The sequence below is a fragment of the Notamacropus eugenii genome, chromosome 1 (genome assembly GCF_028372415.1).
Source record: "Notamacropus eugenii isolate mMacEug1 chromosome 1, mMacEug1.pri_v2, whole genome shotgun sequence".
Taxonomy (NCBI): Eukaryota; Metazoa; Chordata; class Mammalia; order Diprotodontia; family Macropodidae; genus Notamacropus; species Notamacropus eugenii.
In genome coordinates, this window is record NC_092872.1 from 480,106,340 (window position 1) to 480,128,875 (window position 22,536).

General features: G+C 40.4%; 1 protein-coding gene across 3 annotated transcripts in view; it reads right to left on the reverse strand.

The window, feature by feature from the left end:
• Positions 1-13,629: 13,629 nt before the first annotated feature.
• The window catches only part of KYAT1 (kynurenine aminotransferase 1), a 59,821-nt gene continuing 50,914 nt past the window's right edge, over positions 13,630-22,536 (reverse strand). For all 3 annotated transcript variants that reach the window (XM_072632618.1, XM_072632620.1, XM_072632619.1), the window contains 6 exons: positions 20,066-20,142; positions 19,827-19,916; positions 15,436-15,622; positions 15,246-15,325; positions 14,911-14,997; positions 13,630-14,422 (listed from right to left, as the gene is read on the reverse strand). In XM_072632618.1, the coding sequence (XP_072488719.1) occupies positions 14,357-14,422; positions 14,911-14,997; positions 15,246-15,325; positions 15,436-15,622; positions 19,827-19,916; positions 20,066-20,142 (587 nt within the window). In that variant the 3' untranslated portion in view covers positions 13,630-14,356. The remainder of the gene's footprint in view (positions 14,423-14,910; positions 14,998-15,245; positions 15,326-15,435; positions 15,623-19,826; positions 19,917-20,065; positions 20,143-22,536) is intronic.

A 22,536-nucleotide genomic window follows, 5' to 3' on the forward strand; every position in this document is an offset into this window, starting at 1 on the left:
CTACATACACATACAGTGGAGAAATATTATTGAAGGGCTTTTGTCTTTATTTGCTGCAATTAAACATGTTTCTGTAAAAGAAGGGGATAACAGCAATTTAAAAAATCAAACATTCTAACAATACAATGCAAAGATAGACTCATTTGATACATGCTGAGGAGAGATGGTAGGAAAACATTGTCTTTATTTTCTGTAATTAACTATTATATTTCTGCAAGAGAAAAAACTATATGTACAGTAAAAATAGACTTCAGATTGACTTAGAAAACCACATATTAATGTTATCTCTGTTTTATTGTATTAAATATTTTCAAATTACATTTTAATCTAGTTGTCATAAGAGGGGCCCTTGGTAGTGTTTTGGACCTCACGTAGTGGCTAGATGGCCCAGTAGATAGAGTACTAGGCCTGGATCGGGAAGATCTGAGTTCCTATCTAGCCTCAGACACTAGCTGTGTGACCCTGAGCAAGTCACTTAACCTTAGTTTCCTCATCTGTAATATAATAGCACATGCTTTCCAGAGTTGTTATGAGCATCAAATGAGATAGTGTTTGTTAAGTGCTTAGGGCACTGATACATAGTAGGTACTCTAGAAATATTAGCTCTATGGAGCTTGTGGGTTATGTGTTTGATACCTTTGGATTAGGAGAACAGAAGGAGAAAGCCATCCATCCTTGGAGAGAGCTGTCCTGTTATATTTTACTTTATTATACATATTTTTTACAAGAGTCTACTTGGAAGTGAAGGAGGTGGGTGGTGATAGAGCAAGGAAGAGGGGATGGACCTGTGATGTTGTTAAAGGAAATGCTCATGTGAAGAAACCTGTTCCACTTCACAAGTCTACCACTTAGAGTCTTATTTGTGTCTTGGAGCAGAGAGAGGTTTAAGTGATCTAAGTGACACAGTGTCAGAGGCAAGGTTTGAACCTGGCTTTGAGACCTGCTTTCTTCAAATGCCTAGCAATAGTAGGGGAAAGAACATCAGTTAAAAACAGTTTTTAAAATACACTGAAGAAAACAAAAAGTGTGGAAGGGGACATAGCAATTTACCCTTGCCCCCATCTTGTTGAGCTTAGTACAGTGCCTCTTAAAAAAAAAACAAAAAACAACTTACATAACAGAAGATCCCAGTTTCTTAGACAATCTTCTTTCCTGTCCATTGTATATGGAAATGTTTGTATTCAGGGATGATTCATGGATGATAATTTTAAACGTAATTTCTTCCTTTTTCCACTAATTTGTTTCTGATGTGACCTTTTCTATCTAGATTATATCATGTGTCCACAATATAAGACAAATTTTTAAAAATAGTCCCTCTCTGAGTGACCATTTAAATTGGGGTTACAGGTTTATTTGGGTTGCCCTTAAGCCTGGTAAGAAGCTGCTGGAATTGGTCATTACTAATTTCAGAAATTCTGAACTGGACTAGGAGAACAGAATGAGCTGGAAGAGATTGTGGAGGGCATCTAGTCCAATGCCCTTATGTTACATATGAGAAAACGGGGACCTGCCATAGTTAAGTGACTTACCTGGTATCACAAAGATAGAAATAACGACAATGATGGTAGTAGTTAACATTTATGTAACACTTACTATGTGTTTACAATTATTATCTCATCCTCACAACCATACTGGGAGGTAAGTTCAATTATTATCACCATTTTATAGATGAGGAAACTGAGGCAAGCAGTGGTTAAGTAACTTGCCCAGGGTCACACAAGTAAGAAGTGGCTGAGCTACTTGAACCCACCACCTTAGTTCTTTTAAAAATATTTCTTAATCAGTCACTGCTAATACCCCAGCCACCCATCCCACATTGAGCAAAATAACAAAACAAAAAACAGTATATGCAGTATATAGCTGCATAGTCCCACAAAACAAATTCCCACATTCAGAATGTATGTGTGTACATTTTAAGTTCATTACATCTTTGTCAGGAGGCAAGTGGCCTCCTGGATTCATGGTTTATCACTGCATTAATCGGAGTTCTTGCAGTCTTTCAAAGTTGTTTTTCTTCCACAAGGTTGTTATTATGTAAATTATTCTCTTAACTTTTGCTCATTCCACTCTCTTCAGTTCATAGAGGCCTTCCCAGTTTCCTCTGAAACTATTAATTTCATCATTTCTTATAGCACTGTAATATTCCTTTATGTTCATTTACTAAAATTTATTTAGCCATTCCCCAGTGGGATGACAATCTCTTTAATTGTCAATTTTTGGCTGGTACAAAAATTTTTATACATATAGATCCCTTAAAAAAAAATTCTTTAGAGGTATAAGCCTAGTATTGGTATATCTGGGTCAAAGGTTATGCACATTTTAGTAACTTTTTGGTCATAGATCTAAATTACTTTGAAGACTGGTTGGACTAATTAATTCATAGCTCTACCAACTGTGCATTAAGAGTGTGTCTGTTTTTGCACAGACCCTCCAACATTTATCGTTTTCCTTGTTTGTCATCCTTGTCAGTCTGATGGGTGTGAGGTAGAACCCCAAAGCTGCTATCCTTTGCCTTCCACTCATTATTCATGGTTTAATGCATTTTTTCAAGATTGTTACTTGTCTATCTTTGAAAACTTCTGGTTCATACCCTCTGACCATTGTTGGAAAATGATTCTTAGACTTATAAATTTGAATCAATTCTTTAAATATTTTGGGTGTGAAACCTTTATCAGAAGAACTTGCTGCATTGATTTTTCCCCAGTTGCCTGTTTTCCTCTTAAGTTTTACCACGTTAAATTTGTTTGTGCCAAAACTTTAAAATTTTATAATCAAAATTGTTCATTTTATTTTGTGTGATCCCCTCTATCACTTCTTTAGTCACCAACTCTTCTCCTAATTTTAAACATAATTTCTTTCTTTTTCCACTAATTTGCTTATGATATGACCTTTTATATCTAGATTAGATCATGTATCCATTTGACTTATCTTGATGTATGGTATAAGACGATGATCTAAATCTAATTTCTGGCAGCCTGCTCACTAGTTCTTGTTAAATAGGTGAATGAATCTTCCCCCAGTAACTGTGATCTTTGGGCTTATACTGCCTTAGTGTGTTTAATTCTGTATGTTGTTTATCTAAGCTGTCCCACTGATCAAGCTCTGTGTTTTTTTTTAACCAATAACAAATCATTTTAATACTTCTTTAATACTTGCAACAGCCCACTGATTCACCTTCCATCTATAATACCCTACTTTAAAAACTTCAGTGACTTCTTATCACCATCAGGATCAGATGTAAAATAGTTATCCCTTCCTTGTCATGACTTTCCCAATCCACAAGGTTTTGATATGTCAAGGGTCTGCATAAGAAATTAAAGAAGTATTTTGGGAGAGTTCTGCAAAAGCTGCAGATGACATGCAAAGGCCAGCAGAAAAAGTTTAGAAACTCAGAAATGCATAAAACACATCTATAGTATTGTATAATATCAACATATTTTATCTTTTAATACCATAATAATTCAAACTTCTCTGATACAAAGGGAGGGCCAAAAATTTTTCCAGATTTTCCAGACTGAGAGGGCACCTTATCCCTAAGCCCCGAGATATGGAAGGGGATAACTGCACTTTGGCTGGCATTCAAAGCTCTTACAACCTGCCTTCTGCCCTTTCCAGCCTTCTTACACCTTAAACCCTCCCCACATACTTTGTTGTTCCTCAGATATTTGCTGTTCTTCAAATAAGACACTCCTGTCACGTTCTCTCGCTGTTCTTTATGCTTGGAATGTTCTCCTACTTCATCTTTGCCTTCTGGCTTCCCTGGGTCATTTTGTGCCTCAGCTAAAACTCCCCCTTCTGCATGAAGGCTTTTCTGATTCCCCTATCTACAATTTATCACTTTAATATCATTTTGTTCATAGTTGTTCAACATTGTCTCCCCCATTAGACATCCCTTGTGTTTCTGTGCATTCCATGATTAATACTGTGTCTGACACATCGTGGGCACTTACATGTTTACTGACTACTTTGTAGTACAGTTTGAAATCTAGGGATGGTAGATTCTCTTCTTTCCTGCTTTTTTTTTTTTCCATTATTACTCTTGAGACTGGAGATTTTGTTCCCCCATATGAATTTTTAGTATTTTTTTCTAGGTCTATAAAATATTATTTTGGGAATTTAGTACAGCACTGAATAATTTGAGTAGTATTGTCATTTTTATTATATTGGCTTGACCTACCCATGAGCAACTGATGTTCTCTAGTTACTTACATCTGTCTTTAAAAGTGTTTTATAGCTGGATTCACGTAGTCCCTAGGTAAATCTTAGTAGATAACACTGCCAAATATTTTAGAGCTTCTGTAGTTATTTTGAATGTAATTTCTCTTCCTAACTCTTCCTGATAGGTTTTGTTGGTTATACATAGAAATGCTGCTGATTTATGTGGATTTGTTTTATTTACCCTGCATCCTTTTGTAAGATATGATTGAATTTTGTTTCCACAGAAATTATATAAAGACAGAAATTATAATTCATACTGATGGCTAACGTCAGAGACAAAACTGCTTGTATAAGGCAGTGGGTGGGGAATGCTGGAGCCTGGAAATTAGCATATCTACTACTTCTCTTGGTTCTGAAAAGGCCTCTTCCTGTATATCAACAAGAACTGCCAGGCCAGGTCTTATTCACAAAGGATGAAGATGAGAGCCATAAACCCACCTTTATCATTGACCTTCTGCTCTGGAATCTTCAAATTCACTTTTTTCACCTCTCTTGGCAATTGAAAACTCCTCAATCATGCTATCTGATGTAGAGTGAAAGGGGAGGGGACTAAGAGTATTCCTTTATTAAATGAAGAATAAAGTAAATGAAGATATAATCAAGGGGTGGGATTTAGTGAACCCTGGAATGCTGGCCAATGGGGTTCAAGGTGTGAAATTCAAATCTGGATGAACATAACTAACTTAACAAGTGCTAGTGCTGAGTTCTGCTTGGAAGCCAAGTCATTCTTTAAAAGACGTGAAATAAACATCTTTTTTTTCTTTAAATTCACTCCTGGACAGATAGAATTCTTGATTATTTCTAACACTCTGGCTCTTAATCAAGTATTTTTTCCACTATATCACAAGGTATGGTTTGACTTTGACACTAAGGCTGATCCTCAATTACTGTTTATGGATTGATGACCTTAGCTTTGTCCTGAGTGTACTAAGTCTCACTCCTCCTTACATTCAGACCAATTCAATAAGCATTGATTCATCACCTACTGTGTGTGAGGGACTGATTATGGTAGACTCTAGGATGTGTGTGTTCGCCCTTTGTTGCCAAAGAAGACCATGCCTTCAGAGAAATGATGACATGACTTGCACTTGACTTTGTTTTGAGTGAGGGAGGGCTATGCAAGTCACTAGCCTCACTTCTCCTCCAGAGCCATCTGAATCCAGTGACCAGGTATTCATCAGGATGACTGGAGATGGCCCAGGATGAGGCAATTGGGGTTAAGTGACTTGCCCAAGGTTACACAGCTAGTGAGTGTCAAGGGTCTGAGGTGAGATTTGAACTCAGGTACTCCTGACTGCTGCACTGGTGCTCTATCCACTGCACCACTTAGCTGCCCCAGACTCTAGGATAAAATGACAAAAATGAACTATTTTGGCTGGGTGGGAGTGAGAAAGGGGGAGGCAGGAAGACATGTACACAGATAAATACATATACAGTGTAATTTCAGAGGGAAGAGGACATCAAGAATTAGGGAGAGCAGTGTTGACCTGAAAGTTTGGTTAAAGGAGGCAAACAGGCTAGATGATGTGTAAATTCATATTGTTTATTCCCATACAGCTAGCAAACTTGTACATACAAGGAACCAAAACATAAGTTCCGCCTGTCTGATACAAGAATGACCAGCCTTAAATATGTTTTTGAACACTCCCAATTCAGGGTCTCTACGTCACTGAAATTTATGATCTCTACATGTTTAACCATACTATGAGAAAGAAATTTTCTTAATTGAATAGGTGGTAAATACAATAAGATAAGATAGCTGACAGAGTGTCAATTGAAATTACATCCCAGGATATCTGTGTTTTCTTTACCACTAACATGCCATAACATAGTGTATGTCCATAAAATATTAATATATGGAAAAAGTCCCATTATTCAAGATAGTGTCTTGGGCTAAGGGTCTCATATTTAATGGTTATGAACAGAGGAAATGCTCTTAAGTCAGCCCATCTGGCCTTGTTGACATAAAAAGAAGTATTCTCTGAGTTTAATTCAGAGAACAAAGAAGCTATTAGGTCCAAGCTTTTCTTCTAGTTGATTGGTTCAGGCTCGGGCCCTTATTAAGGTCTAAAAATGATATTAAATGATTATCAGTAATAAAGGTTGCCCACAGGAGATGGCACCTGAGATGAAAAGGGAATGCATTCCAGGCATCAAAAACAGACCATAGAAAGGTAGAGAAGGGGGAGATGATTTTTCAAGTTCATAGGAACAGTTAGTAGCCTGGTTTGGCTGGAACATAGAGTTTGTGAAGGAGTTTTATATATAAGGTCTTAATACATACTATATAAAGGGGTTTAATATATATAAGGCAGGAGGGGCAGAGCCAAGATGGCGGAGTAGAAAGACGCACATACACATAGCTCCGAACCCACAACCCATAGAACATCTACAAAGAAGTAACTCACGGCGAATTCTGCACCCAGAGGCCACAGAACGTTGAAGCGAGGGAGATTTCTGTTCTGGAGAGACCTGCAAACCTCTCACAAAAGGTCCTTCGCGCCGCGGACTGGGCGCCGGGACTGGGAGCTGAGTACAGCCCTGCTGCGGCCGCGGCATCAAGAGGAAAAGATCCGAGCGGGCTTCAGGGACAGGATCTCCAGCGGCCACGCGGGTCCCTCCACCCACAGGTGACAGGGGTCGGTGAGAGGGTCTCTTTGGCGGGTCGAGAGGGAAGTGGGGTGCCCCCATAACTCAGGCCCCCTCGGGAGGCAACAGCGGAGGCGGGAGCAGACAGGGGCTCCCCAAGCAGGCAGGAGCCCCAATCCATTGTTGAAGGTCTCTGCATAAACCCCCTGAGGGAACTGAACCCGTGAGGTGGCCCTTCCCCCACCTGAGCACCTGAACTTAATCTCACACTGAATAGCAGCCCTGCCCCCGCCCAAAGCCCTGAGGCTGGAAGCAGCATTTGAGTCTTAGACCCCAAGCCGCTGGCTGGGAGGATCCAGAGGTGAGGTGGGTGTGAGGAGAATATTCAGAGGTCAAGTCACTGGCTGGGAAAATGCCCAGAAAAGGGAAAAAAACCAAGACTGTTGAGGGTTACTTTCTTGGTGAGCAGGTTTCTCCTCCCCTCCCTTCTGATGAGGAAGAGCGGTGCTCACCATCAGAGGAAGACACAGAAGTCAGTGCTTCTAAACCCCAGCCCACTCAATGGGATCAGTTCTGGGAAAAGGTCTTAAAGAGCCCAAACAATTTTCAAAATCATGATAGAGAGGTGGAGGAAAAACTGGGAAGAGTAATAAAAGACTTGCAAGCAAAGTATGAACAACAAATCAGCACCCTGCTAAAGGAGACCCAAAAAAATGCTGAAGAAAATAACACCCTGAAAAATAGGCTAACTCAATTGGCAAAGGAGGTTCAAGAAGCCAATGAGGAGAAGAATGCTTTCAAAAGCAGAATTAGCCAAATGGAAAAGGAGATTCAAAAGCTCACTGAAGAAAATAGTTCTTTCAAAATTAGAATGGAACAGATGGAGGCTAATAACTTTATGAGAAACTAAGAAATCACAAAACAAAACCAAAAGAATAAAAAAATGGAAGAGAATGTGAAATATCTCATTGGAAAAACAACTGACCTGGAGAATAAATCCAGGAGAGACAATTTAAAAATTATGGGCCTACCTGAAAGCCAGGATCAAAAAAAGAGCCTAGACATCATCTTTCATGAAATTTTCAAGGAAAACTGCCCTGAGATTCTAGAACCAGAGGGCAAAATAAGTATTCAAGGAATCCACAGATCACCACCTGAAAGAGATCCAAAAAGAGAAACTCCTAGGAACATTGTGGCCAAATTCCAGAGTTCCCAGATCAAGGAGAAAATATTGCAAGCAGCTAGAAAGAAACAATTCAAGTATTGTGGAAATACAATCAGGATAACACAAGATCTAGCAGCTTCCACATTAAGGGATCGAAGGGCATGGAATAGGATATTCCAGAAGTCAAAGGAACTAGGACCAAAACCAAGAATCACCTACCCAGCAAAACTGAATATAATACTTCAGGGGAAAAATTGGTCTTTCAATGAAATAGAGGACTTTCAAGGATTCTTGATGAAAAGACCAGAGCTGAAAAGAAAATTTGACTTTCAAACACAAGAATGAAGAGAAGCATGAAAAAGTAAATAGCAAAGAGAAGTCATAAGGGACTTTACAAAAGTTGAACTGTTTACATTCCTACATGGAAAGACAATATTTGTAACTCTTGAAACTATTCAGCATCTGGGTACAGGGTGGGATAACACACACACACATGCACACACACACATAGAGACAGAGTGCACAGAGTGAATTCAAGAGGAGGGGATCATATCTTAAAAAAAAAATGAAATCAAGCAGTGAGAGAGAAATATATTGGGAGGAGAAAGGGAGAAATGGAATGGGGCAAATTATTGCTCATAAAAGAGGCAAGCAAAAGACTTTTTTAGTTTGGGGAAAAAGAGGGGAGGTGAGAGAAAAACATGAAGTTTACTCTCATCACATTCCACTAAAGGAAGGAATAAAATGCACAGTCATTTTGGTATGAAAACCTATCTTACAATACAGGAAAGTGGGGGATAAGGGGATAAGCAGGGTGGGGGGGATGATGGAAGGGAGGGCATGGGGAGGAGGGAGCAATTTGAGGTCAACACTCATGGGGAGGGACAGGATCAAAAGAGAGAACAGAAGTAATGGGGGACAGGATAGGATGGAGGGAAATATAATTAGTTCTTACACAACACTACTATTGTGGAAGTCATTTGCAAAACTACACAGATCTGGCCTATATTGAATTGCTTGCCTTCCAAAGGGAAGGGGTGGGGAGGGACGGAGGGCAGATTGGCAGATAGGGGCAATTAGAATGCTCAGTGTTTTGGGGTGGGGGGAGGAGACAAAAGGGGAGAAAATGTGGAACCCAAAATTTTGTGAAAATGAATGTTAAAAGTTAAATAAATTAATAAAAAAAAATATATAGATATATGGCAGGTCAGCTGGAGCTAGATTTTGGAGGGCTTTAAATACCAGGATGAGTTCATCTGGAAGAAAAAAAAAGTCAAGAATTTCAAGGGAATTAATGAAAAAAATTGTGAAGGAAGGTGGTCTACCCATACAAGATTTCAAATTGTATTATAAAGCAGTAATCATCAAAGCAATCTGGTACTGGTTAAGAAATAGAGTGGTGAATTGGTGGCATAGATTAGGTACACAAAACTATAGTAATCTAGTGTTTGATAAACCCAAAGATCCAAGTGTTTAGGACAAGACCTCATTATTTGACAAAAATTGCTAAGAAAAGTGGAAAACAACCATAGTGTGTGAGGAATTTTTCTGGTAGACTTAGTCCTTCATAGCAAAGCAAGGACCTAAGAAATTCCCAATGGACTTTTGAGGTAAAACACCTTCCACATTCAGAGAAAGAGCTATAGAACTGGATCGCAGAATGAAGCAGACCATTTATTTTTGTATTATGTTTTGTTTAATGATTTCTCCCATTCATTTTAATTCTTCTTTTCAACATGACTAAGATGAAAATGTATTTAATAGGAACAAGATGGCACACCATCTTGGGGAGGGAGTGGGGAAAGAGGAGTAGGGAGTGGGAAAATCTATAATATATGGAAGTGATTGCAGAACACTGAAAACAAATAAAATAATTTTTAAAAATAAAATAAAAAGAAGTTCATGGGAAAAAAAAGTGGAAAACAGTATGTTAGAAACTAGGTACAGACCAACATCTTACACCATATACCAAGATAAGGTCAAAATGATTTAGACATGAAGGGTGATACCATAACTTAGGATAGCAAAAAAGTTTACTTGTCAGGTTTATGGAGAAGAATAATTGATGACCATATAAGAGATAGAGAGCATTACAAGAAGTAAAATGGATAATTTTGATTATATTAAATTAAAAACTTTTTGTATGAACAGAATCAATGCAACAAAAATTAGAAGGAAAGCAGAAAGCTGGGAAACGATTTTTATAAATGTCTCTGATAAAGAATTTATTTCTCATATAGCTGAGTCAAATTTATAAGAATACAATATAAAGAGCAGTTTTCAAATGAAGAAATTAAAGCTATCAATCATGAAAAAATGTTCCAAACCATTACTGATTAGAGAATTGAAATTAAAACAACTCTGAGGTACCACCTGACAATGCCAGATTGGCTAACATGGCAGAAAAGGAGAATGGTAAATGTTGGAGGAGGAAAATGGGGGCATTAAGGCACAGTTGGGAGAATTGTGAACTAAACTATGCCCAAAGGGCAATCAAACTGCATACCCTTTGACCCAGTAATATCACTACAAGGTCTGCATCCCAAAGAGATCATTAAAAAAAGGGACATCATCTATATGTACAAATGTATTTACAGCAGCAGTTTTTGTGGTGGCAAAGAATTGGAAATTGAGAGGATGCCCATCAATTGGAGAATGGCTGAACAAGCTGTGGCATATGATTATGATGGAATATTATTGTGGTATGAGAAATGGAGAGCAGCATGAAGTGAAGTGAGCAAAACTAGAACATTGCACACAGTAACAGCAATGCTGTATGATGATCAACTGTGAATAACTTGGCTGTTCTCAGCAGTACAGTGATCCAAGACAATTCCAAAAGCCTCATGCTAAAAAATGCTATCCACATCCAGAGAAAGGACTGATTGGAGTCTGAATACAGATCAAAGCATATTACTCTTCACGGTTTTTCCTGTGGGTTTTTTTTTTGTCTGTGTCTTCTTTCACAACATGAATGATATGGAAATACATTTTTCATGACTGCACATGTATAACCTATATAAAAAATTGCTTTGCAATCTCAGAGAGGTGAGAGGAAGGAATTTGGAACACAAAATTTAAAAAAATAAATTTTTAAAATTGTCTTTACATGTAATTGGGGAAAATTATAAAACTTATATTTTTATAAATATATTACATATCAAATTTATATAAAAATTATAAAAATACCAGGATGAGTTTTTTATACTAGGTTTTCTAGAGCAATGGGGAGCCATTGAAGATTCCTTGAATGTTAATTCTGTGACTCTAGATTCATGTATGAAGAAGGGAAAGACCAATCAGGAGGCTGCTGCAATAATTAATCAACAAGCATTTATTAGGCACTTATTATATGCCAGGCACTGTGCTCAGTCCAGGTCAGAAATCAAAGGGCCTGAATTAGGGCTCATATAAGTAGAGAGAAGGGCACAGATATAAGAGGCATGTGAAGGTTAAATGGATAACATTTGACAACTGATTATATGTGGAGGGGTAAAGGAAAGGGTCAGGGATGACACAAAGGCTACACACCTGGGTTTCTTGACCATAATGGTACCTTCTACAGAAATAAGGATTCTGGAGGAAGAAATGAATTTTTAGGGAAATGTAATGGGAGTCTGTTTTGGACATGTTTCACTGCTTTGGGGGCATCTTCATTCTAACCTTCCACGAGACTTTGTGGTGAAACCAGAGCATCTCTGGCAAGACTTTCTTAGTGTTTAGAAATCCTTTCCAGGAAAAAAAAATGATCTTAAAAATTTTTTCATCACTTTGCACAGATTCCCAAAGTGGGTGATACCAATCACTGAGGGGCACTGGAACAATGGGGGCAGGGAGCCAGGTAGTAGCCTCAGGCGCAATTGGGGGGGCACCTCCAAATAAAAATAGTGGGGTAGTGGAAGCATATGGAAAGAAGAAAATTTTGAAAAACTGTTTGTACATGTTTCAATGTTTGTATAACAGAGTTGAAGTGGTAGTGACATTATTTTCCAAATAAACACACAAAATGCAAGTTATAATGGATCAGTGGTTAAGTCTGTGGACAGGTGGCAAGCAAGTACTGGCAGGCAAGTGAGCAGCATACATCTGAAGGAGTATGTGTGTATAGTGGCTTGTTTACACTATGACATTACACAGTTATATGATGCAATATTGCATCATCAAAATGCCAGTGCAGGAAAAAACCCACAAATTTACAGTAAATTATTAAATTTAAGATGCACTGTTTATAAAACAATTCTATTTTTTTTAAATGATGCAAATTTCAGAAAACAAAACAATAAAGGGTTAAAGAAAGTGAATTTCCAGGGGGATGCTGAGTAATTTTTTTTTTGTAAAGGGGGCAGTAAGTCAAATGTTTGGGAACCTCTGCTTTATAGGGAAGCAGCCTGCATACATGGAGGGATCATCAACTCTGGAGTCAGCTGACCTAGATTCAAATCCCACCTTTGCCAGAGCATTTATTAAGTGCTTATTGTGCCAGGTGGCATGTGCTGTGGGTACAAATATGAGCAAACAAGATAGCCCCTACCCTCAAGGAGATTACATTCTAATGGAGACTATGCAAAAAAGAGGAATTGTAAAGGGGGAGGGGGCCTAACAGCATGGTTGGGAAGTGATGGAGGCTTCCCTCCACTAGCTACATTGGCCTACATAGTTCTTTGCACATGACCCTTCACCTCCCATCTCAGTGCCTTTTGTCCCCCTTGCCTCAGATGCTCTGCCCCCTACTCCATACTTCTTGGTTTCGCTGACTTCTTTCAATACTCAGCAGAAATCTTATTTCCTGCTGGATGCCTTTCCCAGTTTGATTGCTCCTCAAGCCCTTCTCTCTTTCCTTCTGAGATTTCGTCCCACCTGCTCTGTATAGAGCTTAAATGTACCTGGTTAGTTAAATTTCTTCTCTATTAAAATGTAAGATTCTTCAGAGCCCAGACCCTGCTTTTGTCTTTCTTTGGCCCGCCTGGCCCCCCCCAGTGCTCAGCGCAGTGCTTAGTACAAAGTAGACATTTAATAAATGCTTGTTGGTGGTTTGTTGACAGAAGGTGTTGGTGGGTGAGACAGTACCCCCCCATAAGTCCTCAGAGCTAGAAAGCTCCAAGTCTATGATCCCTTCACAGATCTCATCAGATGAAATTGTCTCTCTGGTCTCTGAACTCAGGATCTGTTGTCTTTATCATTCACTTGGCAAGTAGACCCTATTTGGCTTTGGGAGTTTTCTGGTTGAGGAGGGAAGCTTGGTGTAGGGGAAGGAGCCCTTGATTGAAAGTTCTCATTTACAAAATGAAGGGATCTGAGATACTAGATAATCCATAAGGTCCTTTCTAGATCAAGAATTCTATCTACGGTCAACAAGACAGTGAAACACTAGGCCTTGGAGATGCAAGGATGAATGCAAGACAGTCCCTGACCTCCAGGAGCTAACATTCTGTTGGGGAGAACCACATGTATACGTATGCAGCAAAGATGTACAAAGAAAATGTGCTGTAATTTCAGAAGGTGGGGGAAACCCTAGCACTGGAGGGGATCAGCCAAGACTTCCTGTAGACAGGCATATCTGAGATGAGCTTTGGAGAAGACGAGGGATTTTCTGGGGCAGAAGTGAGAAATGACCACTTAGGAGCAAAGGGATTTTGAGCAGAGAACAGCAGCCTACATAGGGTGCAATAAATTTTATTAAGGGCAAAATATGGCTGTTTTCTTGAGGTAAATGCTCTTGATTTAAATCTGAAGGGATCCCCCCCAGCATTGGCTGGCTATGCAAGGCAGCCTAACCGTTGACCCAGCCCCTTGAAAGTGAAAGGGGAAGAAAAACCAAGATAAGTTACAGCAACATGGGACCACAGAGGGATGAAAGCAAGATGTCAGGTGTCCATGTAAACCTTGGGTGACTTCTGGCTTGGCTGGCATCTATCCCACAGTTGGGGTAGCTGATGCAGGTGTTCAGAGGGAGAAGGGAAATCCCACTTTATGATTCAGCAGAGAGAAGAGGAAGAGATAAAGGAGGGAAGGATGTTCTAGGGAGAGTCCAGCCAGAGAGACAACACCCTGACGATAACCATGCTGAATGCTTCCTCTGACAGGGATGGGAATGTGGGTGCTGGATAGGTGAGGGCTCCTGGGTCCCTAAATCCCAGAATAAAAGGGAGAGCAGACTTTCACTAAGGTATATTAGGAGGGGGAATGGAGAAAGACCTGGGGCTGCTATACTCTTTTTTCATCCCTTCCCTTTCTCTCTGACTTGGGTCCTAGTTAATGAGCTTCCCTCCTCCCTCCCCCAAACCTGGGAACACTTGACCCACAAAGGATGGATGGAGAGAGGGGGAAGAGTCCGATCAAGTAAAGTGAGCTGGAGGAGAAATTGGAGATATCTCGGTGCAGAAATCAGGATTCTAGCTCTTTTTTCCACTGCTGTAGCTTGTCATCCATGGCCTCCAAAGTGGAGTCATTCTAAACAGAGATTGAAACCAACTTGCTTAGCCCAGGAGCCAGCAATAAGCCTCCTCTTGTTGCACTGGAACCCTCTTTGCCCCTTTCCAGTGCTGGGGGTGTACCCTTGATGCCAGGGGCAGTGATGGTGGACAAGAACCCATGGTCATGCCAGGGGAAGATAGGTATTCTTGTGAAGGGGTCCAGGGAAGGTGAGGTAGCAATAACCACATAGGAGTAGTGGTTCTGGACAGGAAAAAAAAACCAGATTTATGGATATGGGTCAGGCATCTGCCCACCTGTCCATTTCTATCCCCCAGACATATCACTGAGGCATTGAATGCTAGTCTCTGGCATGAATTTGGATCCCTATATCCCTGGATGTGAGAAGAAAAAAAATTCCCTCTGAAGTAAAGAGGAGAGGGAAGCTACAGTAGCGGCCTTGTAAAGGTACCACTCTTTATCCTATCTCTTGGTTGCAAACTATTCCCCAGCATGCACACACTCACCTTCATAAAGCAGAACCGGATGTAGTGGTCAAAATGCTTCTTCTGTTCCGAGCTGCAGAACACTGAGACTGGAATGGCTACCAAGCCCTAGAGACAAGAAAAAACCAAGTCCAGGCCCAGGAAAAGGGAGAAGTTCTGAGAATTCCTAGGTGTGAGGGAGGGGGAAGGAGAGGGGATAGAATCAGAGTTCATTTCTGACACCAGCTGCTGCTTCTGGGTCAGGAATCCAGAGCATCACAGATGATCAGAACTGAAAGGGTCTTATCTGATCTGAGTGTAGGGGGGGTGCAGTTGCAGGGGGAGCAAAGTCATGCTTGCAACCCTCAGGTACTTACCTTGTGTTTGATCATCCACTTGATAAATCGAGAGTCATAGGCCTCCCCCTCTGAGCCAGGGAGGTGGGGCATCTTTTTCTCTGCATGAAATGGGGGAACCCCATGAAGGCCCTTGATGAACTCCCAGGATGTTCCCTTACTCCTCTCCCTTTCTCCCCAACCTCACTTGACCCCCTTTCCCCTGCCTCACTGAAGGTGGAGATGTCCGCAATGAGGAAGTAGGTGCCCTGAGGGACGATGGTCCTCATGCCAATGCTCTGCAAGCTGTTTATCATGTGGTCCCGCTTTTTCTGAATATCCTTATGCAGCTGAACAAAGTAGCTCTCAGGCTGACCAAAGAACTGCAGTTCCCACTCAAAACTGGAAGCTACAGCTTCCTGGAATGGAGGAGAAAGACAGGATAGGGGCTACCTGGGATGCTGTCGAGAATCCCAAGAGCCCAAAGATAGCCTTTGATTCACCTAGGACATGTCCCCTTCCGTCCTAACTAGACCCAGTCCTCATTTGCAATGCCACTCAGCTGTGACCTAGGGTAAGTCCCTTACCCTCTGTGATCCTGGATTTCCCTATCTGTCAAAGAGATAATCACAATTCTGGTACTACTCACTTCACAAGTTTGTATGTTGTGAGTAAAGCACTTTGTAAATCTTAGAGTGCTATGCAGTCGTGAGTTAATATTATCACATTTGTCATTTCTTTATCTCTATCATCCCCAACCTAGTTCAGACTCTCATCACCTCTCACCAGGGCTATTAAAGGAGTGTTTGAACTGGTCTCTCCATCTCTGTTATCTCCCCTTTCCAATCATTCATACTCCCAAGTAGTTTACATTCTAATCCCATTTCTCTAACCATTTTGTATTTTTTCTTTTTTATACATTTTTAAATTTTGAACTTAAATATAAAATAAGAAAAGAAAAGAAATCTAACATTGCCTTGTACATAGCAGAACATAGGAGACAATTCAAGCTAAAACAATCAATTTCCATTGTATTCAGAGCTGCACATCTTTTCTTTGCCTCCTTATAGGTTTCCTTTTGTTCTCTACCATGTACTTCAATATTTTTCCCCACACCCCAAAGACTGTAATTAAGCACAGATACATACACACATGGATACACACATATACACATGCATCTTTATAATCTCACACATGGATACACATGTATATATATACACTCATACACGTTAGTCTGCACCATGCTTATTTCTGCTTGTCATCTGTTTTTCTGAAGGTGGACAGCACCCTCCTTCATCATTCCAGATATTTCCATGCTTTTCAACTCATTATTTCCTGGGCCACAGCAACATTCCAATCCAATCACATTCTGTCTGAAAGACTGCCTCAACAATGCTCTCACCTTTAATATGGTTTAAGGTCTGGCACTACTGAATCTGTTTCCTTTATATCTTTCTTCTCATGGTCTCTGAAGTTTCTGACACTTTGTTCTTCCAAATGAACCTTGTTATTATTTTTTAACTCAGGAAGATAATTTTTAGTAATTTAATTGGGATGGCATGACAATAAATTAGTTATGTAAAATTGTCATTTTATATTGACTTTACTATACATAAACAATAAATGCTACTTCAATTATTTTGATCTTACAGCCATTTTGACTTATGGCAAACTCTCTTTCGTCTGAACTCCCTTCTGGCACATAATCATATTCTGACTATATTATAGTTATTGGTCTAAATATTTCATCTCCCTGATTAAACTAGTTATGCCTCTACTGAGCTAAGCAGAGATCACACTTTTTGGATTAAGACACAGTACAACCTTTAACTGGCATAATTTTTCATTCAACAAACACTTACTAAGTACCTACTATATACCAGGCACTCAGTATTCAAAGTTTAAAAAGTGACAGCCCCTTCCCTCAAAGAGTTTATGTCCGAAGTGATGTGACATGAGACAGATAAGCATATATAAGGTAGAGTGTATGGGATAAAAAAAGATGTTCATAAAAAAGTGTGCATCTGGGAAAATTTGAGAAGAGAGAAAATACTTTTAGTTGGGGAGCAGAGGAGTGTGTGTGTGTTTGTCCTTCATTGCCAAAGAAGACCATGCCATCAGAGAAATGATGACATGACTTGTACTTGACTTTGTTTTGAGTGAGGGAGGGCTGTGCAGGTCACCAGCCTTTCTCCTCCAGAGCCATCTGAATCCAGTGACCAGATATTCATCAGGATGACCAGAGATGGCCCAGGATGAGGCAATTGGGGTTAAGTGACTTGCCCAAGGTCACACAGCTACTGTGTGTTAAGTGTCTGAATGAGATTTGAACTCAGGTCCTCCTGACTCCTGCACTGGTGCTCTATCCACTGCACCACCTAGCTGCCCCTTGGGAGTAGAGGAGAAGAGTCAGGAAAAGGCTTTATGCTGGAGCTCAAATCTGAGTTAAGCCTGGAAGGAACATAAGAATTCTGAAAGGGGAGACAAAGTGATAAAACATAAGGTGCAAGAGGCACATATTGAATACAGAAAACTACGAATCATCCAGGTCATTTGGAATATAGAATGCCTGTGAAATAAGGCCAGTCAGCCAGGTTGAATCCCAGTTTGAAGACTCTTAGATGTCAAGCTGAGAGGTTTATATTTTACCTTAATGGTACTAGGGAGTCATTGAAAGTTTCAAAGCAGGAAGAAAGTGACCACATCAGACCTGTAACTGAGGAAGATTATTCTGACAGACCTATGAAGGATGGATTTAAAAGTATGGTTTTTAATAATGGTTGACTGACAACTGGATCAATACCATGATTCTTTTTACCAGCCAGTGTCTAGTACCTAGACTGGGCAAGGTTCAATAAATATATCTAATAACAGAATCTCAGAAGTAAAAGAGAACTTTAACATCATCTTGTCCAACTCCTATCTGACCAAGAATTTCCTCTACAGTATTACCCAATGCTTGGTCATCCAACTTTTGCTTGAGGGCCTCTAATGAAGGCAGGAGGATATGACCTCTGAGGCACTTTAGGATGGCTCCAGTTGTTAAAATGTGTGTGTGTCTGTCTCTATTAAGCCAAAATCTGTCTCCCTTTAATTTCTACTAGTGACTCTTAGTTCAGTCTTCTAGGGCCTAGCAGAACAAGGCCAACCTCTCTGTCCCATGGGACCCTTTCACACACTTGAACACAGCTATCAAGTCTTCTCTAAAGTCTTCTTCAAGCTAAACATTTCAAGTTCCTGCAGCTGATCCTCACATGGCAAGAGCCTACGAGTGCACTGGTAAATGTTTAATAACTGGGCCCTCTGGGGGAAAAAAATGCATGCACGTACACATGTAAGTTTAATCTGCATCATTTATACTTTCTTAACTCTAGACAGTCAAACAAAACAAAACAAAATGTGATTTGTAATGATTTGCAATGATTGCTGACTGTTGAGGTAGAAACGCTCACACTTAAAATTTAACAACCAACTCTCAAGATTAGAGCGGACTCCAGGCCAGCTCTGCATGGGCCCTCACACCATCCTGGTCACTTACATTTGGATGCTTTCATTTGTCCACATCTTTCCTAAATGTGACTGAACTGAATGTAATGTTCATATATCATTTAGCTGAGTACAGCAAGGTTATCACTTCCCTAATCCTGGATAATCTGCAACTCTTAAGTCTAAAATCACACATGACAGATTTTGCTATTGCTGTTGATTCATGACCCTATTTAGGATTTTCTTGGCAAAGGTTGCCATTTCTTTCTCTAGCTCATTTTACAGATGTGGAACCTGAGGTAAACAAGGTTAAGTGCCTTGACTTACCCAGTGTCACACAGTGAAGTATCAGAGGTTAGATTTGAACCTAGGAGGACGGTCTTCCTGACCCCAGGGCTGGCACTCTATTTGCTGCTCTACTTGTCGACTAACAACGAGTTTGTGGTCCGTTAAAAACCCCCATCTCATTTTTTTAGACAAACTGCTATCTAGCCAAGCTTTTCTAAATTATATCTGTGATTTTAAGGTTTTAAACCTATGTAAATTTTTAAGTCTGCACCTACTAATTTCATCCTACTCTGTTAAGGTTATTCTGACACCAGACTTGGACATTTAAACTCATAGTTATCCCTCTTAGTTTTGTGTTACCTGTGTTTTGATGAGCCTGCCATCCAGGCCTTTATCCCAAGTGATGATTCACATGTTTAACAGCACAGGGCCAATGACTCATTCCTCTGACACTCCACTAGAGGGCTCCTCTCAGATTGATACTGAACCACAAGCGACTGTTCTTCTTTCTTTAGGACTGGACATTCAACCATTCCGAAACCACTTCCTGTGCTATTATTAGCCTAACCCCACATCCCTCCATCTTATCCACAAATTAAACTAAGAGACTCTGTCAAATGCTTGCTAGAATCAGTTAGCTTTAGCTACAGTGGCCTCCTGATCCATCAGATTTCCTGAGGTCACCCCTTCCTCTGAACACTTGCCGTTGCTTTCTGGTGCAGGTGAGAATGGAGAGGAGAGGGGGTCTATCCCATGGTCTGTTCACAGACAGTAGTCTTTTAGAATCTCCAGAGTCCCTGCCCCAAATTCCAGGACACCTCTTGACAGAAAGCAGTTCTAACCACTCACCTGGGCCTGTGTGGGGCAGTGATACAGGGAATTCTGGTGGACAGTCCGAAGATGCTTCAGAAGATGATCCGGGCCGAGAACCCAGCCCACCTGGACCAGAGGAAGAAAAGGATTAGATTTGCCCCTTGACCCCCCATGCTCTCCAAACCTTACCTTTTTTTTTTTTAACATCTTCACTCATGCTCTCAACCAGACTTTCCCCCCAATCTTTCAGGTCCCCATGTTTTCCCAAGGCTTACCTTCCAACCAGTGACACTAAAAGATTTTCCTGCACTGCCAATAGTCAGGGTGCGTTCCCACATTCCTGGAAGACTGGCTGCCAAGGAGAAGCGAAAGTGGCTGTTGGGGGTATTGGTGCGGGGTCAAGTGATTGGGGGGCTACAGCAGGCCAAGAGGCCAAGGCACAGTATTTGTGGCAGCCACAGCACAATCTGGCACTCTCTCTCTCCTCTTTCTGCCTTCTCCCCTCTCTCTTCTCTGTCTCTCTTTTCTCCCTGTCTTCCCTCTACCTCTTTTCTCTTTTCTCCCCTCCCTTTCTCTTTTAAAATTTTATTTTATGCTGCTGCTCAAAGCCCCTAATTCTTTCAAAGTCATTTGTCTTTGCATCAGTTCATGTAAGTCTTCCCGGGTTTCTCTGAAAACATCCTCCTGTCATTTATTACACAGGCTCTCTTCTAATGGGATCGGTCCAACTATCTGCACATTCCCTATGTGCCAAGAACACCCACAGAAGCATCAGGGGCCCAGTAAAGGCTAGGAGGATGGAAAGGCTATCACCCAGATAAATAAGGAAAAAGAAAACAGTGTTGGCAAGACAAAATGAAGTGTGAAGATCTAAATAGACAACTGGATTTTGCTTTGTGTCTTAAAAATGTGTGCCTCATCTCCTAAGTAAATTAGCCCTTCAAATAGAGACAGAGAACAGTGTCATTCAGATGAAATAGGTGGAACTCAAGAACAAGGTGAAATGAGGTGGGAAGAACATATGGGACAACTGGATTTCATCTAACATTCCTGTGCCTGTCTACTAAATAAGTAAGCCTCCCTCTCCTCTTAGTGGGGAAAGGAAGTCTATCAACCATAGAAGTAGAGGAAGGGATCTGAAGAGTATGAGGCAGGTTTAGCAAATGAGGAGGATCTCACTAGATGGTTGTCTTTGTGTTTGGTTTGCTAAACAAATTAAGCCAGCTACCCAGCTGTAGATAGAGGATCCAGCAGCCAGGGTTAGCAACAGTAGATGGAAACATTTGGAGATAACCAGGTGAAATGAGGTAGGTAATTCTCATTAGATAATTTTATTTTGTCCTGTGTTCTTCTGTTTTGCATAATTGGGTTTTCTCGGCTTCTGTGTGACAAGCAAATGTATCGTTCCTCTCCCAAGTAGGGACAGAGAGTCTACAGAAGTAAAAGGATATAACTAGAGATCAGTTACATGGTGAAACCAAGCAAGTGGACTTCATTAGAATAACATCTCACAGAGAGGCCTCAGACGTAAGTATTCAGTGAGAGAGCTATCCAAAAGAAGACAGACATTGGGAGTATTTACCAATATACCCAAAGTGTAAGTTGGTCTCTGTCCTATATGAGAAAGTGAAAGGGGTTGAAGCCCTTCTGCTTATCAGATTATTAAGGAGAATGAAGCGCTCCTTGAAAGAATGAATGAATGAAATGAGAATAAATATATCAAGGAGAAAACAAAGATGAAAACAGATATAGCAATGCAGAGGGGGATTCTTGCTTCTGTCAGGTGACTGGAGGGTTACAGGATATGTCACCAAAAAGCAAGAAAAGAATATTTGGAGCTGTATAACAGGCATGAGGCTCTTCCCATAGAAAGTTGGGAAGCTGGACTAACTGCAGCTGGACTGTCTTAGGTGCCAAGGAATGAAGGAACATGTGAATCTACTGGTCCCATCAAAAAAGAGGACATCCAGTAATAGTCAGAAGGAAAAAAGGCAAATAGTGTTCATTGGTAACTCCCTGCTGAGGGGTCCTGAGGAAAACCTGACATTTACAACAGAGAGGTAGGCTGTTTTCCCAAGAATTGTCAAAGACAAGGTCACTGTCATTTCTCATTTCTCGTAAGTCAGGTAGGGACAAAGGCTATCACTTCACAGAGAATTGCTAAAGATTATGAAGTTCTGGGCAAAAGACCCCCCAAAACCCTGAAGGCTTTCAGGGCACAGGTGGTACTTTTATCATTACCATCAATCAATGGTAAGGAGTTCAGAAAAGAAAGGCAGATCTGGAAAGTAAACAGTTGGCTAAAAAATAGTGCCTTTTTGTTTTGTTTTATGGTTTCTCTGGTTCATTTTAATTCTTCTGTGCAACATGTATTTAACAGGAATGTACGTGTAGAACCCATATAAGATAGTATGCTGTCTAAGGGAGGGACTGTGGAGGGGGGAGCAAGGGGGAGGGAGGGGAAAAAAATCTAAGATATATGGAAGTGATTGTCGAATACTGAAAACAAATAAAGTAATTTAATTAAAAAACAAAAAAACAAACAACAACAACAAAAAAGAGTGCCTGTGGGTGGGATTTGGATTTGGGGACTGTTGCTAAAAATATAGGAATGATGGGGTCTTGAACAAGAATGGAATATGCCTTAGGAGGGAGCATTAAAAACATCCTTTTGGAGAGTCTTATGAATCTAATCAAGAGGATTTTAAACTGAAAAAAAGAGCAAGAGGAAGAAAATGTCCCGCAT